The sequence below is a fragment of the Taeniopygia guttata genome, chromosome 2, assembly GCF_048771995.1.
Source record: "Taeniopygia guttata chromosome 2, bTaeGut7.mat, whole genome shotgun sequence".
NCBI classification, from domain to species: domain Eukaryota; kingdom Metazoa; phylum Chordata; class Aves; order Passeriformes; family Estrildidae; genus Taeniopygia; species Taeniopygia guttata.
Genome location: NC_133026.1, coordinates 31,497,830 through 31,517,098, shown reverse-complemented (window position 1 = coordinate 31,517,098; position 19,269 = coordinate 31,497,830). Strand labels below are relative to the sequence as shown.

General features: G+C 38.5%; 1 protein-coding gene across 18 annotated transcripts in view; it reads right to left on the bottom strand.

Moving 5' to 3' along the window:
- The window catches only part of DNAH11 (dynein axonemal heavy chain 11), a 138,057-nt gene extending 125,460 nt beyond the window's left edge, over window positions 1-12,597 (bottom strand). For 10 of the 18 annotated variants that reach the window (XM_072925615.1, XM_072925616.1, XM_072925613.1 and 7 more), the window contains exon 1: window positions 12,045-12,588. In XM_072925615.1, coding sequence (XP_072781716.1) covers window positions 12,045-12,344 — 300 coding nt within the window. In that variant the 5' untranslated portion in view covers window positions 12,345-12,588. Of the gene's footprint in view, window positions 1-12,044 lie in introns of all 18 variants that reach the window. The other 8 variants (XM_072925604.1, XM_072925605.1, XM_072925600.1 and 5 more) reach the window with 3 other exon arrangements.
- Between the last annotated feature and the right edge of the window lie 6,672 nt (window positions 12,598-19,269).

The following is a 19,269-nucleotide window of genomic DNA, read 5'->3' as shown; positions in this document are numbered from 1 at the left end:
GGACACATTATCACAGCCTTTCGGTACTTAATGGGGACTTATAAGAAAGATGGGGACAAAGCTTGTTGCCACAGGACAAGGGATAATAGTTTTACACAAAAAGAGGGTAGATTTAGACTGAGTACTAGGAGGAAGATTTTTTTTTTTTTTTTAGTATGAGAGTGATGAGACACAAGAATAGATTGCCCAAAGAATTTGGGGATGCCCCATCCCTGGAAACATTCAAGAGCAGGTTGCATTAGACTCTGAGCAACCTGATCTAGTTGAAGATGTCCCTGCTCATCACAGAGAATTGGACTAGCTAATCTTCAAAGTTCCTTTCAAACTCAAACTATTTTATGATTCTGTAATTCTAACCAGTTGCCAGTCCTGTCTCCTACTACAACTGCTTCCAGTTTCAGTAAAGAACAATGAAAAGGCCCCAGGAGCAGGAACCAAAAGCTATTGCTGCTCCCATCCTACACAGCTGACTAACTACAATATTAGACAAATATTCTGCATTTCTTTCCTAACCTCAGAATTTTAATTTTTCCTTACTTAAAGTCAGAAATTTAAAAAGGAAGATGAAGGGTGTTCTCTCTCATCCAGGACTAGCCTAAAACACTACATTTTTATAGCTATAAATAGATGGGTCCTTAGTTCTTAGAGGCAGATGCCATGCTCAGGAGAAAGTTCAAGCCATGGGCTGCGTGTGGAGGCCAGCACTTTACTAAAACATCTTCCAAAACCCTAAGAAAAGGTGGATTTAGGAATCACCTTGGCAATTCCTCATAATGCTATTACTGGTCTGCCCCTTGCACAGCATGTGACATCCTGTTCAACAGTCTTAACTCTCCTCTATGCACTGTGATTTTGTGTGCTGGATATTAGAAACCTGTCTGCATGACTGAGAATAGCCCATATTTCTCAGATACTTATTTATCCAACAGCATTTATCCAACAGCAGAGATAATAAGCAATACCTCAATCTTCAGTGAGTTTCTAGGGAACATATTAAATCTGTAAGACAACATCTCAGATGGGAAATCCCATGGTTTAACTTCCTTAGCACAGGTGAAGTAACTCTCCAATGTGTTTTTGTGATTAAAGAATAAATTCTCAAAGATTTTTAAGGTAGTTTTAGCTGTCTTCACATGCTCCAATGCTTCTTCAGTTTCTTCTTTGAAAAGATTTTTGGTGAAAGATACAATCTAGAATGTAAATAAATGAACCACATAAAAAAATTAAAAGTTACTTTTCAACATGTAGTCATTACGTCAGTCATAAAGTTATTTTTTAATTTATATATAAATACAAACCCCAAGATGTATTATATTTTTAAATTTTTATCTCTAATGATTATAGTTTTACAATTATCTCATAATGCAATTCTCAGTTTTGAGGTGCTCCCAGAGCATCTTCAACCTGCCCAGCTAGACTGACTCTTAGGTATCACCTTCTGTACAGTGAACATTCAGGAAATAACACAGTAAAGGGAGTTTCTTTCTCTCAGTAAAAGTGATATTGGAAATTTATTCACCTGTTTGACATAATACTGCCACAGCTTTTGGGTACTAATTCTCCTGTGGCATATATTTTGCCAAGAAATACAAAAATGGCAATATCAGTGCTCTTAGATTTTATCATTTAGTAAACTTGCAGAAGAGGGCTCCCCCAACCCCAGAATCAAACCTAGCACACATGCATATATAATGTGTAATTCTCCTACTTCCTGGCCAACAAAATACTCTGAACAGTGAACCTTACAGAACATCTTTGCTTGCCAACATTTAAAAGTGCTCACACCCCCAGCAGTCCACTTGGTTTCGGTGGGAGCAAGAGGAAAGCTTATTGACCAGAAAAAACACCTCAAGGCAGGTCATTCAGAGCTTGTTTGCAAAGCCCATATTTCCTTGGCTTGTGCAGCTCTTACCAGCATTTTGAAATTCCCAAACTTATACCAGCAAAGGAGAGTAAGGAGCAGCAACCCACCCTGGAAAGGTTATATGGCTTCTAGAGAATTTGTTTCTAGACAAGAAGCATATTTTGTTCTTAAGTACCCAGCATCTGTATGTCTGATGGCTATCTGACAACTATTTATTAATCTCATCTTCAAATTTAATAATCTAAAACTGGTTGAAAGTATCTGTAATGTAATTTTGGTGTTTATTAGGCAGCTAAAAGACAGATTAAGTCCATGTCTTTTTTATTAGTGTCCCGTGTATCAAGTAACATTTATTTATTAGGTACTTAGGTGGTTTAGAACCCTTACTTGAAGCTACCTGAGCAATAAGTAGGTTGTGGCTACAACTCATGCAGGCATGCTGTAGAACTCAGAGTGGCTCCATATCAGGCAAATGGTGTAAAATAAAGGTGGGATTAACAAATCTCTGGGAATTTCATCTTCTGAAAGAGCTGAATGTATTTTTCCATTGGTGTCAGATAAATATCAATATCTTGGGCTTATACCAATGCTGTAAAAATATAAAAGGGAAAAAGCACTTCAGCCTAAGAGAGTATAATTTCAAATCTAACCAAGACTCAATGAGGAGTGCAAGGTAATTGTTTACTTAAAATAAAAAGACATGCAGGTTTTAGTGGCATGTTACAGTTAAAGATTGCCCATGAAATTGCACAAAGGCTCATGAAGTGGCTACAATGGTTTCCATTCCATTTCTGGTAGCCAAGGCTGCTCACAACTTTCTAGAATGTCTGTAGTTCCTCTCAATTATGCCAACCAGACCAAGGAGAAGTAGGAATCACCACAGTTGCCTAGGTCATGGAAATGTGAAATTCCTACCTTGAATGAAAGGAAAAATAAGTCTGAAGTCTGCAGCCATTTTAAACAGGGTGTAGGACAGGCCAGGTCTGGTCACCAGAGATCTAATCACGTATCAGTTAATCCCTCTGACCAAACTGGCACCAAGTGCATCCTGACATTTTGAACAAGAGCTGTGTTACAACCTCTGGTGTTATGTTCAATGGCTCGGGCTTTTTCATCAGAGGGGAAAAGGACTCCATATTTTCTTCAAGCTGGAAGTTTAACAAACTGACAACTTTTTCTCACAGACTGTAGAGTTTCTGTTGTTTAGCCCTTCAACAGAAGGCATGACACACCTGCTCTGGGCTCCTATTGGCATAGGAGGACCTGGGAAAATTCAGACTCACACAAGCATTTGTTTTGATCTCTGTTCAACATTGTCCTGTTCTTTTCCTGCTCAAAAATTTATTAAAATGAGAGACGTAGAGTAATGCCAGCCTTTACAGGTGGCAAGGTTCTGGTGAGCAGTGCTTTCTTTCCATCACCTTGTAGGTGTTCCACATATCTCTGGCTTCAAAACTTTAGAAGAGACATGAAAGTTTTGCATTCTGTCACTGTAGACTATTGGCTAATTAAAGACACCTGATGAAATATAGCAGTTTCATTCCTCTCTTCTAGTCATACGTCAACACAAAAACTGTTTCACTATATTTTGCTTCACTAATACAAAATTATGACTTCCATAAACAATCCAAAATATTAACACAGGCATTAAAAAATAAATATAATTTGTAAACAGGTGACTATTTCAGGTTTTATTACAAACCTTTATCAGTCATCTTTAATCAGGAGTAAAATAGGTACAAAAAATATTTGTAAGTGCAAGCTTTTTTCAGAACTAGTGTTTCATAAACTGAATAACATTATAGAAAAACTGATATTTCATTATATTTCTTTAAATTTTAACTTTATATACCAAGTATTATATTACCTAATTGTTTCTTTATTGATGACTGAAATTTTTAGCAGTAGGATTTATCGATCTACAGATTTGCTGCTTGTAAAGTATCAAAAACATGCTAAAAAAAGTGCACATACTAATTGATTTTGCTACTTCTCTCTCACCAATTTTTATGACAGGAAAAGTATCTACATAAAGTTTAAAACAAACAAACACATAAACAAACAAACAATGAGCCACCTCAGCACACAAAAACCTCCAGCATCTCTTATGTAATTTAGCACCATAACTTACAGCCTCATGTTAAGACAAATTATGGATTACTTTGTTATACTTACATACATAAACACAAAGTATACATCATACATCTCACTCACTCTACCCTTATCATCTTTTCATTGAGAACATCCTGAAAAGCTGGGTAACAGCTGCTTTCTTTGGTTTTTAAGATCTTAACAAATCTTTTTTTTTTTTTTTTTTTTTTTAATCCAGACAACACTGAAGCTCTAATTTTACAAAAGAGAAAGAAAACAGTTGAACATCAACTGTTCAATATAGAACTTACAAGCACACTTGGAGAATTAATAAATAAATATGTCTCAAGCCTACTGCAAATAAAGCATTTATCAGTATAAATGCTGGCTGAAATCCTTGGAATGGTCAAAAAAGTGGGGAAGGAACGGAATTCTTCACAATTCTTGCTCACCTGTCATCATGGCATCACAACAGTGTGAATAACAAGCATGGAAAAAGAAGATTAAACACAGCTCCCAAAAATTTGGAAAGTAAGTAACCTTGCCTATATTTTTCAATTAAAAAGAGCTATTTTGCTTGTAACAAGCTATGATTGTTATCATTAATCAATATTGTCTAATTCATGGCCAAATTTGGCAATAATTTCCTGATTACAAACTTAATTCTCAAACTAATTTTCTCCAGAGTGTGAGAAATGTCATGGGAAGAAATTTAGAAGAGATGGACAAGAACAGAATCTCTTACAGATATTTAACCCCTTAACATTAACTTCCTCTTATATTTAACTCAGGTTTTCTTCTGTAATTTATGCAAACCCTGATTACTTTGGGAAACCGCTATAAACTATTGGCAAAACCAAAACAACCTAAAGTTGTTTTGGTTCCTCATTTTTCAAAGTGCATAGAGAAATGCAATCCAAAAGAAAGCTCTCCTTTATGTTTGCAAAATTATCTGAAACCTCTTACTTGTTTATTTTTAAATAAAATGTTGTCTTTTCTTTCTTTCCAGAAGTTCAGCTCAGTTTGGAGGCCCATCTGAAGACCACACAGAGGAAGAACAGCAAAATCCCATCTCACAGTGTCAGGAATCTGCTGTGACCACCATTGATTCAATTGCATGCAGCAGTGTCCTGGAATTAGAACTTTGTCTGCAAAATACAAAAACAGCCCCTGAATTTCAAAGTAAATACTACCTCATGATCATGCAGAGCTCTTTACCCCCCATTCCTATATGCACTTTTAGAATGAACAACACTGAAATTCAGAATTTAGTTCTGACTAGAATAAGATTTTAAAAAATAAAAAATCCTGAAGACAGAGCTAAAAGACTATTTATAAAGACACAGATCATATTTCAGCCGTATTTATTAATCAACACCATGCCCAAACACACTCTCAAAAATTTTTGGCTGCAAGTCCTTTGAATGGTTCCTTGCAGTTATTCCAGAATTTTACTATTTACTTTTTACTATTTAATTTCCTAATATTACATGATAATTTGGTTTTCTGAAGAATCATGAGAGTTAACATAAATATAAAATATTAAAGAGATCTTATTTCATACATTTTATTACATTTTACCGGTGTTTACAAATAGAGAAACTAATAATAACAGCAAAGCATTTTAATACAATATTTATGGAGCATTAAAGCTCATTCTGTTCCATGCTTTATTTTTATTTTTCTTTTCACATAAGCCAGTTCATCAGTTCTGCCTCAGTTTTAGCTGAGTTTTAGTACTGACACTGCTCTGCCTGGCACACTTGCTTTACTGCCATGACACAGAGCAAGGAGCTGATCCTGGCCAAAGCCTTCAGATGATTTGTTATTGACAGGATTATAGATCTTCATTTATCCAAAAACTGATTATCAATCATCTCTGTACACAGACAGTCCCAAACTGAAATCAAGACTTAGGCTTGCTTAAGCTGTGAGCTCTCTGGAGCACAGCTCATATTATTTCTGTTTCTACAGGTAAGAGGGGCGCAGCTGAATAATTAGTGATGCTCTCCTTTTTGATTCCATCCTTTGATATTAGTGTTAGTCTCATCAAAAACAATAAGATGCCTTTTTTGTTATGAGTTTAGTTCACATTAAATGCTCAAGGCAACAGAGAAATGGAATCTATTGAAAATACATTTAAAAGGTAATTCAAGAGAATAACCCTATTTTGTACTCTGGAAGCATAGCTTCAACTGATTCCAAATTCTGATGACTCTACAGACTGCTTAAATCTTACCTTTGAAATTAATAAACCCAAAATATAAATTCTTGAAAATTCATATTTCAATATGACAAAACAATTACACTTTGTACAAAAAAGTACTTGAAATCATTTTTCAGTGCCAAACATCAAAATTGATAAGTAACCTTTGAGTTACAGAATTTAGGGCAATGAACCCTTGCTAAGAGCTCAGTTTTAGGGCCCTGTGCAGGTAAAGATATGCTGCTACATCATAATGTGTGTCTTTCTGTGCCAGTGACTTACAAAGAAGAAACTGGAAAATAATACTAAAGGAAACAATAAGGAAAATAGCAGTGCAAGTCTGGTTTTGTATAAGTAGTTCCAAACTCACGGTGCAGTTTAGCTCGTTTTGGCAATGAAGACATGAACAGCACAAGAGCAACCTCAGCATAAGTGAGTAAAAATTGCAAAAGCAACAGGTAAGCAAGTAGGCAAAAAAACCTGGAGAAACTAGGATGAAAACCACAGCACTTCCATTTGTCTGTTTTAACCATCATCCTTCACCCAAAATCTAATTTAGATAGAGCAACAAACAGCTTCTCCAGCACCTTGAAGCTCAGACTCCATCCTAGCCTGCCTCTGAGGACCAGCAGTTGCTCCAGGGCAGCAGAAGTCTGACCTCCCAGAGCCCATCCTCCCCTCCTAAAAGCCTCCTGACATCTGTCATGCTGGTCAGCTCCCATCTCATCCATGAGTAGGGCATGCCTTTCCCTGCCTGTGTGCTCCCTGGAGACTCATAAGGTAGACATTAATTTAATGAGTTCATTTGTGGCTTTATGAAGTAATTTATGCTTCCTTAACACAATAAACTTCTTAACCTTCACGGCCTTCATAAATCTGAGAGGGTTTGGATTTGCTCCAGTATGGAAAAAAGGAGAAAATATGTCATTGGGAAGGGTTATTTTGCTGTTTTTGAGCATGCATGAGATGCAACTACTAGATTTAAATACCAGAATTATAAACTAAACTCCTTTTGTATATACTGAATAAGCAGTAAATTCATGTAAACCAGTTATTTCTCTGTCAGTATCTCCTTCATAAAATGTTGTAAAATATTCAAAAATAAATTTTTAAGCACTTTGCAATGACAAATATTTTGTGGATTTGTTTTGGTTTTTTTTTTAATAACACAAACATGTGGAAATTGAAGGTTACAAGATACATAAGATACAAACTTTATCAGGTCATCTGGAAAATTCTGTCTTCCCTTTGCAGAATATGCTAGTAAAGTAAACAGCCACAATAGTGCTACAGATACTACTTGTGAAAACCAGATCTTATATATTCATCTCCCTAACATCAAAACAAGGAAAAAAATAATCCCATTCTCATTTGAAGCAGAAACACCTAAGCCAGCTGAATGCCTGTATCAGTTTTCACAAAAATTATCTTCCTTAATAAACACAGATTTATGCAATGAACTGTGAACTTATTCGCGAACTTCCTCTTCTCTTTATGCTTGTCATGATTTGCTCTGGGTCTTTTTCTTTTCCCTACTAATCTGAAAAAAACCTTGACCTTTCCAAGCTGCTCAACAGTGGATTTCAGATGCATTCAGGTTGCTGTGCTTGGAATCTTTCTGCTTTGATGTTGATGGGAGTTTTGTCATGGGCTTCAATCGGGAGGAGATTTCCGTCTCAGCAGGGGAGTTGTGGTTCCATCCCTGCCCCTATTCATAACCGCTGCCTCTCAAGATCAAACTGAAAAGATAATGACCAGCCTGAAATCTGAACACTGCTAACAAAGTACTAGAAGACAAAAAGATTACTTTTCATCTTCCTGTCATTGCCATTGGTATTTATACAAAATATCTGTAATACTGCAGCATAAATGGCACACATTATTCCCTCTTTGAAACTTTATTTTCTTCCATAAAAAGGCAGAAGTAATAATTTTAAAACTGTTATTTGAAGACTGCTTGGCTTTTCTCATCTTAAATTTGGGTTTCCCAAAGTCTGAGCTATGGACACGAATCACTACACTTCTCCTTCCAGCCAAAATTTGGACATGCATCTGTACATCAGAAAATTTTCCACAGGACTGGAGTATTTACATTTAAAACCATGTTATTTTGATGAGTCAAACCTTCTCAGAATTTTGGAAAAGAGACACAAAAGTCAAGATCAGGACCAGAGGCATGACTTGGGAGCTGGAAAGGACAATACAAAACCTTTAATCCACAATGCTGTCTTTTTGTACCAAGTGTAAATCTGCTGTGGCTATAAGGCAGTTTCCAAAACAATTTTAAGTGACATTTTATTGCAAAGGTAAGGTAGGAGTCTGGTCTGGTTTGCAGTCTCTCTCCTTTTTCTTCAAAGTGTTCATATAGATTCAGTTAACAAGTTGAAAACTAAATACTTCATGTTAGTTCCAGAGCATTCACAGCACAAAAAATACCCTGAATTCTAAGTGTCTTCTATGTATTGTTAATAAAGCAAGATATTTCTATAGAGCTTTATGACATATACACTAAAAGAAGGTGCTTTTCTTTAATAAAATCTTATACAAGTAATTGTTTTATGGTTCAATCCTAATAACTCTTATGTGACACATTATGAAACCTTGTATACAAATCTCTTATAATTTGCATTTCAGACGCAGCACAATTTTAGGAAGACTCATGCAAAATTAAATATTCCTTCTCTTATTACCTTCTTATAAGCTTTCCTCCTTTATGAGCTGTAAAAGTCTTTCATCTTGCAACTTAATAAACTGCTGTTACAATGTGTTGTCATCAGAGAGCTGACTGGAGGTGAGGATTCCCTGTGCACCCAGGTCTGCAGCAGGAGGGGCAGTTAGTCACCACTGCCCACCAGGGAAGTGACTCATGCCTCGTCTCTCACAGTGACCTACGCTGGACAAGACGTACATCACCTTGCACTGTACTGGGGATGGCTCTGGAGATTTGAGCACAAGGAGGAATATATCTTTCATGCAGTAAACAATTCAGATGACAGCAGTCACATCCATCATACAAAATGCAACAGAAAGAAAGGAAGAGTGACATGCTACACAGAACTAAGCCTCCAGCGGCAAGTCACTTCTGATGATTAAATTAGAAGTGGGGTAGCTACTTTTTTAAAAGCGGCCCTTTCATAAGAGCTATTTTGTATCAGTTGTCTCACTCTCTTTTTATTTTTTTCCCCTGCTTTATCACAAGAATTCAGATATAAAAACCACTACTATGAAGGCCACTGTGTGCTGGAGAAGTCTTTGAGCCAGCTCCGCAAACTGAAGGTCTTTTCTGCTGTTCTCCATCCCAAGGAACTCTGTGGTGCTCTTCGTAACACAGACAGCTTTGTGCCCCACCTCATGCGGCACCCAAATCAAGTGAGATGCAGGTTATTGGTTTGACAATACCAATGCATTTCACTTTAGCCAGACAAAAGATGAGGAGGGATTCAGCTGCCCATCAGAGGTCTCCAACAACTAATGCATAATAGAAGCCAGAACCTCAGCATGTTTTTTTTTTTTTTTTTGGACAGAGTGAAGAAAACCTGATATGTAAATAGGAAAGTTTCAAATCCAGAAAATGTTTTCTAGAACACCTATACTACACAAACATACGTTTCTTGTTCTTCCTTCTAAACTTGCTTTCCCAGCTTCCCTATGGATATTCACTGACCTTTCCCTAACTTCTGGGCTTAGATATATGATCATACACATCACCTTTTGAAAACTGATTTTTAAAACATTTATAGTTTTTTTGAAAGTTTTAAAGTTCTCATAAAACTTCTTTAGTCTTCTGATAATGTTTACATATTTAAGAATCAGTTCCCACACAATTTAATGTATAAATAAAATAGTTTACATATTTCTCTGTAAGTAGAGAAAAATGATTGCTTGATCTTTGGACCAGTGTGGTTAGAGAGGTAGTAATTTCATCCTCCAATCCACGGTCACTCTTAAAATTCTATAAATACCAAATGTCTAAATAAAACTAAGTTTTTTTCTGTTTTAAACTTACCAAGCTTCTGTGTACTCATTTCGTGTCCAATAGTGGCAGAAAACCATCCCTGGATATACCATAACACCTTTCATCAGTGCTGTATTTTAATATACATAATTGCATTTAGTAATCTCTGCACTGCCAAAAATCCATATAGTTTTGTCTTCCAGAGAGCCTGATTGTAGGTAACAGATACAGAATCAGGGTCTTCCTTCCAGATACCAGCAAGTTGCATGTAGAAGATGAGAAAAGACTCTCACAGACCTAACTCTGTTCAACTCTATATGCTTGATACCTTAAGTTAGTGGGAATTAGAAAAATATTTCTGACAGCATAATTTCATCATAAATTGTGTCTTCATGTCCAAAAATAAACTAACTCTTCAGAATCTTCTTTGCCAGGGCTCTGTATTTCATGGTTTGGCAGCTCTGCAAGTTACTGTGAATTTCTCTGCTTGTTCAGAAATACAGAACTGAAATTTTCATAGATGCAAAATGCTTTTAGCCTACCTGAAAGAGTTAACAGCCATTACTGAGTGCAGGCTAAAGTGAGTGCTGTCTGGGACGATACCAAGAAATCAGTTGATTTTGTGACACCAGTAAGCATATACAGCATTAAGTGACTCCTAAAATGAGATGGTAGTCCACTAAATGGTATAGGACAGAGGGCTGAGAGGGACAGAGCCAGCTCCCCAGCAGAGGAGTAATCCCATCAGAGAAGGTCAGCCTGCTTGTGGCATAGGTCAGCAACTGGAGGTAAGAAGTAGCAGGAATCCCTGCCACAGCATAAGCATGACTCTGCTGGGAGAAGGACTGGAGGGAGAGGGGATCTGTGCTTTGAACAACTGAAGTGTTCACAGATTTTTCTGTTGGACACTACAGTCACAGAAACAACTCACTTGCTACAAGGATTTTAACTGGGACCAAGTTTTATAGAGTTCTTGTACTTCTAGTTCTCAATTCAGATGTCACAGAGCCATTACAGCAGAAAAATCAATGACCTTTGTCAAAGTAAATGGCACAGAAGATCTTCAAAACCATGCACAGTCAAGGGAGGAAAGGTCAGGAAGAAGACTGACACTGTGAAGCACCAGTATTTCTACCTCTTGGGCTCTATCAGACTTAAACTATTCTTAAAATGCATCCAGCTTACTGGATGAGAGATACAAGTGGAGCCTCACGGCGATGCAAAGGAAAGATGCACCAAGAATTAATTTTTGAACCTGCTCTGCTAGTCAAACCAAGGCTGTGGAATCAGTTTGAAGTTTTGTCCAACCCCTCTTCCCTCAAAAAAACAACCAAACTACTTTTTTTTTGTTTCAGACTGACACTAAATTCCATCGAGAGACGACACTCTCACTGCCTTGGTTGCTGGTCGCTCTTCAGGTTTTCAATATAACAAACCCTTCAGAACTGAAAATAAGAACAAACCCGTTGCATTCCCTCACTACCCACCCAAGGAGAGTGGGGAAGAACACCCTCTGAAATTTTCTGCGAAAAGCCCCCGACGGGCCGGCAGGAGGCACCCGCGGCGGCCGCCGCCGCTGCCTGGCCGCTGCCACCCGCGGGACCGCGGCGCCGGGGAATGGGGGCTCGGCCGGGGAATGGGGGCTCGGCCGGGAAAGGGGCTCGGCCGGGGAAAAGGGCTCGGCCGGGGAAAGGGGCTCGGCCGGGGAAAGGGGCTCGGCCGGGAAAGGGGCTCGGCCGGGGAAAGGGGGCTCGGCCGAGGAAAGGGGCTCGGCCGGGGAAAGGGGGCTCGGGGCCGGCCCCGCTCACCTGCCGCTGCCGCCCGGGGAGCCGCGCTGGGGCACGGGATGTGGCTGCGCTGCCGCCGGCTCAGACATTTATTGCCCCACGCACACACTCTTCGCCACCCCGTCCCGTCCCCCCGCTCACCGCGTTCCCGTGTCCCCGGGGATGGCTTCCCCGGCCCGTTCCCGCTGCCGCAGCCGGGGCACGGCGCTGCTCCCTCCGCTGCTCCCTCCGGAGCGGAGGCGGCCCGGTCTCTCCGCCGGGACGGCCCCGGGGCGGCGGCGGAGCCCCTGCGGGAGGAGCCGCGGGCGGAGGGCTCGGCAGCGCGGCGGGGTTTGAGGGAATCCGTGACCCTTCACAGCGCCGAGTCCCTATGGAGCGGCACTGGCGCATCCTCCTCTGCGCCGCCCGGAACGTGTGAAATACGAATCCCCTTCTCAGCATCTCTCTCCGCAAATGTGTATAGAAGTGCCATAAATTAACTGTTTGTTGCCTGCCCGTACCTGCTCCCCGCTCGCCCTGGGGATACCAGAACAGCGCGTCCGGTGGGAGCTGTTAGACACAAACCAGACCACAAATGTCCGGCTCCCACTCGGAGCTCCGGAATAACCACTGGGACAGGTCCCACCGGGTCCCGCTCCCGCTGCTGCGGGGACGCAAGGGCAAGGGGCTCAGGAGGAGCAATGCGGTTTTATTTGGGCAGCTCTTAGTTAAACTTTAGGCCATGAGAGTAGCAACCGCCTCTTCCACGGCGGTGGGAGGACAGCTGCTGTCTGAAGTTACACTCACTGCCGCAACAAACATTTCCTACCGGGATTTAAAACTGCTCCGCGGCTTGCTTTTTGCTGGAAAAAAAAACCCCAGGTGACTAGTGTTTGCCTTCACAGCTGCTAAAGCTGCCTAACTGTATCTGACTAAGCACAAACAAAACACAGATATTTTCATAATACATGTTTTCAACCCAGTGAAAGCAAAATATCTGCAGATGTCTGAGAAAATCACCCATTATGTCAGCTGAAAGGAAAGCCAGCTTCACTTGGTGTGTGACAGGTTTCCCTCTGAGGTTTCTTCAGTTTGGCACTTTCAGGCTGCTCATGTCTCTACCAGCTTAAGGTGGTCTGCCAAACTGTAGAGCACCTCTATAACAGCCACTCATCCTGGAAAAAGTTGATTTCTGTCATGTGACTAATGCAAAAACACCCTTATAAAAAAGTATGTGCCTGCTCTTGGCATGGGCATCTGGAGACATCTGTGATCATGGCATTGTTTTCAAGTAAACATGTAGGATGGAACTATGAGTTGAGTCTACTACGAATGTACCTTAGAGACAGGTACCTGTGAGTGCACAGAGCCCTGTGCTGCTGCATGCAAATCTCTCTCAGGAGCTGAGCACAAACAGTGAGGCAATGTCCAGCAACCCACCTTGTGCCAGGCTGCTGCCCCACAGACCTTTGGAGCTGACTTGCTTCCTTTGTGCAAAAAACTGTAGTGCTGCTTGATGAATTTTACTCTCCTTATTTTGCAGCACACGGGACATTACATTTCTTCCCCTGGTTTCTTTTCTGTAAGTACCTTTGTTCTTATGTTCTAAGAGAAGGCGATTACTTCCCCCTCTGCAGGGGTCAGCCAGAATTCAAGTGTTGCTAGGGCTTGGAGCTTGGCTCTCTCACCAGCGCCATCCGTCTGCTTTTCGTGCTTCACTTGGTCAACATTTAACCAACTTTTAGAGCACTTTTTCACCTTTCTCAAGGAAACTGATTTTTTTTTTTTTTCTGACTGCTCTTGCTCTTTGGAGATACCAATTTGTGTGCAATATAGCTTCTCACAGCCAAGCTTGTGCTACATCTCTTTTCTGGAATCACAGAGTGGCAGAGAAAACACCTGCCTTGGTGTAAGTGCAGGGTTTTTTTCAGGCTTCCCCAGATGAACCTTCCTCTTGGGCCACAGCCAGAGGAGAGTCTACAAACTTAAATGGGCGCAATGAAAAAAATTTATCTACTCTATCTATCTATCTATCTATCTATCTATCTATCTATCTATCTATCTATCTATCTATCGAAGTGTTGAAGGCAAATAATTTCCCCATTTCCTGTGGTGAAATAAAATAAAACATGCTTTAAAGAAAACTTAAAAGATCTATAATTAAACAAGGATGAAAAGTCCTAAAAGTTGACCCAAAGTCTCTTCCTGACTTCTGCAACCTCAGTGACTGTCCTCATAATTTGTCCTCAAGATTTACTTGCCTTATTCTTTTCTGATAATCCTTTTGCTTCTTTAAATCTTATCTCAAATATTGAGCAGAAAATCTAGGAGTGCACTTCAGCAAGAGTATGGGTAAAAGCTTTTTGCAAATTTTCTAGTTAGCTACTGCAGCTGTAGCACAATAAACACATGTATTCAAGACAATATAGAGTGGATATTTGAATTTCTTAGTTGGACCGTCAGATGTACAATTAGCAGACTGTTAACAGACAAATTCAACAGTAATTTGAGATCATAATAATACATTTTGAGGGATATAAGGTGACAGTTGACTAGACATATGTGAAAAATATATTGATCTCTAAGATCTCAGCAAAGTAGTATAATAGACGCTTTTGTTCTCTGAAATGAAAAAGGCTGGCACCTTCAAAACTTAATTTTCTGATCCCCATTAAAAACTGCTTGTAGAATTTTCATGGAAAGCTTTGTTCAGTTAGTCCAGCTGAGGGATCATATGGTACATTCTGTCAAGTCATTGAAATGAAGGGATTCATACAGATTATTGTGGTACATGTATTTTTATTTCTTCAATATGACAAAAAGGTAATCTCCAAATTCTTTTTCTGAACCTGTGATACATTTGAAATCTGTTATCATCTTCCACAATAACTTTCACTTTTGATTTCCCTCCATGTATTGTTGCTGTCCAACTGGTAGGGGTTTGCTGCAATAAATATTTGTCTCAGTCAACTTCTTTTCACTGCATGTGTTCCTGTGTGTTTGCTAGATATCTCCTCAAGCCCACAGATGATGATTTTTTTTTTTTCTGCAGGGCACAAGCAGAACTTGAAAAAATGGAAGAGATCAAATAGAAACAGGATTAAATTTAGCATTTTCGCAGGTAATGCCTCTTTACATATTGGCTTGTTACATACTCCATTGTTCTCTAGCTCTCTACTCTTCACATGCATATTACCATGTCAGCTACCACCAATTAATTAGATAAGAATCTAGACTAGAGTTCTTAAAAGAGTGAGAAATTTTATTCCAACACTGTGGTAATAGACTACTGTGCTAAAACAAGCAGAACATAGAGGCTATTGAACGGTCACAACTAAAGGAGGAACAAAGGTGCAATCACTAATTATTACTGGCTAAATAGCAATAATAAGTAGCAATCATAGCAGCTTCTAGGTGATCCTCAATACCAAACTAATTTTGAAGTCTGCAAGTGTAAAAAGAGAAGACTACCTAAAGGTTTCAATCTTAGTTTCAGAAAAGGCTTCAGGCATTTATTTCAACGAAAGTGAAACTTAGAGACGCCAGTGTAGAAGTGTGGATTGTGTTTAATGCAAAAGTCATATTTACTACAATGCATCTGAATTACACCACTTAAATGTTTTCAGTAAATTGACACTGGATTCTAGTGAAATCAGTTCTCCTCATATTTAAGACCAGGAGCTTAAATGTATGATTATTTCACATCTTAAGCTCTTACCATTTAAACCAGAGTATTTTTATTCTACCAAGGCTACCAACTTTATTTCTGTGTAGTTTCATGCTGCTATAAAAGAGAAAGAGAAAAAAAAAAAAAATGAGGGAAATTGAATTTTTTCTCTGTAAGTAGAAAAATCTCTCTGCTTTATGACAATCTGTAAAAACTGATTGCTTCTCTTAATGTAAACAGATGGTAACATCCAGGATGATTGACATCTACTATGTCCATGCACAGCTCCCAGGGGAATCTACTTTTAACCATATTCTACTCTGTCTGCAAGTCCAGCAGTTAGAAAAAGAAATACTATCAAGAATTTCCACTTTCAAAGGCCTTTCAATAGTGAGTCCGAGTACTCTCTGACTTCTGCTTAAGATACAAAGAAGCTGCCAACACCACATGCAAGACCAGTGTTGTGTCAAAAGCATAAAAAAGTGTATTTGCAAAGGGAAAATCCTGCCTATTCTCCACCTCCTTCTAGCTCAACACGGTAATTACTAATGGTAACTACTGCTTTTCCTGTTCGTGTAGTATCATTTTAGGCTCCATTCAGGTTTCTTTTAGTTCTTCACTCTCCTATTTTGTAATGTACTGTTTTTTTCCTAATTAAGTATTTTATTACCCTTCTCATCCCACTCTCAGGTAATTCTTGCCTGCTTCAATTATCTTGACTTCTTTTCCTTTTATGAGCAGCAGTAAACTTTAGTGACTGCTGTCAATAAAAACGGAAGACTTCAGGGCGAAAAGGTACACCAACCAGAATCCTGTTTATGCTCTAGCTACCTTTTTTCTCCTTTAAATAAAAACTTCTTCCACATCTAGTTATGGAAGTTTCCTGTAAGGAATTTACATAAAATGATGAAAAATCTACCATGCCTAAACAAAAATTGCTACAGTACAAAAGTAAAATGTGTGACTGGAAAAAAATGACTTAGTTTGGCTTTCACTTTCTTGGCTTTTTTCCATTCACCTGTTTAATTTTGCATATTAATCCCTTAGATTTTTAAAATTGTAAGCAGAGGATCTATATTTGCAAGACTGAAGTAGAACTGACAAAAAGGAGTTAGCAAGAGGATAGTGTTTTATATACTTGGTGATGTACAAACTCAAGAACCTTTAAGTCCTGAAAGATGTATATATGCCCACTTAGCAGACACACATATTAGCATCAATTTAAGTTAGGAAATTGAGCTGTGAAAGTAAATCTATACCTCATTAATTCACCTACTTTTGAAAAAATTCAGAATGTGTCTAGGTCTATGCAGAGAATGCTTCTCTTGTACTTGTTTTCAGTAGTTTTAAGAATCTTACATAACTCTGACAAATGTGTCAACACCAAAAGGTCAGCCAGCTTTGAGATTGGGTTCTTCCTCGAATTTGGTCCAAGACTTTCCATTAAAATACATACAAGTGACACAAAGCTATGCATTCAACTAAAAACAACATAAAAACAAATGCTTAACAGAATTTTAGATCAGCAGCACAAACATTTTTTGATAAACACTCCCTGCCCTGCAAACTTTTATTTTAAACTGTAGCTTGGATTAAGCTTCCATAATACGTGGGGATGGAATAGAGATCTCATTCAACTGAAATACTTTCCAAAGGAGTTTTCCAATATAAATATTTAAGAGAGAGCACTTTTTTTGTCTGGTCTATGTGTTTCTGCAATGTGTTTAGCAAGAAGCAAAAGGTTATTCAAATGAAAAGCTATAGCCTTTGAAAATGCAATGAGAGAAGTCTTAATAGCAACCTAGGCTAGCATACAGCACAGATGCGTGAGGGAACAGATGCAAGAGAGAAAGTGAAAAATTCCAGAAATGCCGTAAAATGTCTATTTGGTAAAGAAATCTCTGAATATTTATTGTCGCCAATATACTTCAGTTAAGCTTCCTAGGACAAACAATAAAGGTTAAAACATTTTTTTTATTTTTTAAAAGGTTGTGCTAAAATATTTTTGTAAGAAATTATTAAATGCCCAAGGCTAGGCATTTTCTGTACACAGAAGTAGTGCTGATCGATATAGCTTTGAATTTGTATATTACAAATTTTACATTGCACACTGCTGCTCATGTAAGTCAAAGAAATGCCTATGTTCCTTGACCTGACAACTTAGAAGTAGGTAAATTTTGGTACTTGCTATGAAAATCATCCAACCAACCATAATAAACTGATCAGAAAAACACCCATCACTACATCAACAGTAGTTGGGCAAAGCAGCAGTCCGTCTGCTTGTGATAAGCTCTGCTCATTTTAGTGAGGCTCTTCTAGAAAAGGTATCTCACTGTCCTCTCTCCATGGAAGGTATTCTAGCAAGCAAAGATAGCACATGCCAGCTCTAGGTCCCCCACAGCACCTCCTATTTTTTATTGTCAAATCTCAGGATATCAGGAAATGATGCAAGTAGCTTTGGGGAAAGGAAAAGGAATGGGAAGAAGGGACATGGTAGTTCAATGGAAGTTCAATTAGGAAGTTCAATGTGAATTAATCCTGATATTTGCTACCTAGCCAGACAGAAAATAAAGCTAATAGAATAAATATAAAATGTAACTTTAGATAATTTTAGCCATGCAAGTGAATTTATAATTGCAGACAGAAATACTCGATTTGGTGTCACACTTCATGATTCCCAGAGTAGAACAATCACATTTGACGGATGAAAAGGGTAAAATATAACATGCATGTAAGAATTCGTTATTTTCTGATATTGTATATATGAAATGGTGTAAAGAGAGGACCAGTCTCTCACCAGTAATGTAGAATTTGCTTCAAAATGCATCACTGCCACAATACTAAAAAATTGGTCAATGAAGACATATTAGTTGGTCAGATGTCCATTTACTTTGAATTATGACATAGATTGACTTCAGAAGTTTGACATTCAAATAGAGGTCACTGAGAATTTAACAAGTATTTAATCAAACATATAATAAAGATAATGTATTTTACATCTCAGGAAAGATGATTCTGTTTTGCAGGACAAGGTTCAAAGTCTCAAAGTATAAATTCATCTTTTAGAAAATGGAAGGAAGTGGCCTTCTTATGTGTATATGTGGTGGTTAGGGACATGTTTTAGTGGTGGGATTTAAAGCAGTGTTAGCTTTTCAGTTAAGCTCAATGATGTTAAAAGTCTTTTCCAACCTAAATGAAGCCGTGATTCTCTATGCATTTCTTTGTTTGTGAAACAGCATTACTTATTTGCAGCAAAAGTATGGTAAAGTCTACCATAAAAACTTCTAGCATTTAAAAAAATACTATAACATTATCATTAGCAATTTGGCATACCATGAAAGTTATTTTAGTATAACACAATGCAGGAGCCTGTCAACATTTCACTGAGAAAAGTTCAGTATCTCTTCTATGAGTTGAAGTCAGTGCTTTCAGGTTTCCATCAATTTGTTCTATTCATTCCCTGTGTGCAATACAGTGACACTTCGATTATTTATCAAACTGAATTCTCTTTCATTTTCTAAACTTGTATTTTATCTGTGTGAGTGTGTGTGTGCACATATTCCTTACCTTAGGAAAATTTTCCCTTTGGTTATTCCTTTGGTGTGTTCAGGAACAACAGTAGCTTCCATTTGCAAGAGCTGAACAAACCCCACAGAATTCATGCTGAGCTAGAATCTGCTGGTTTAATTCCCTGCTGGGAGTCTGCCAGTTGGGAAACGC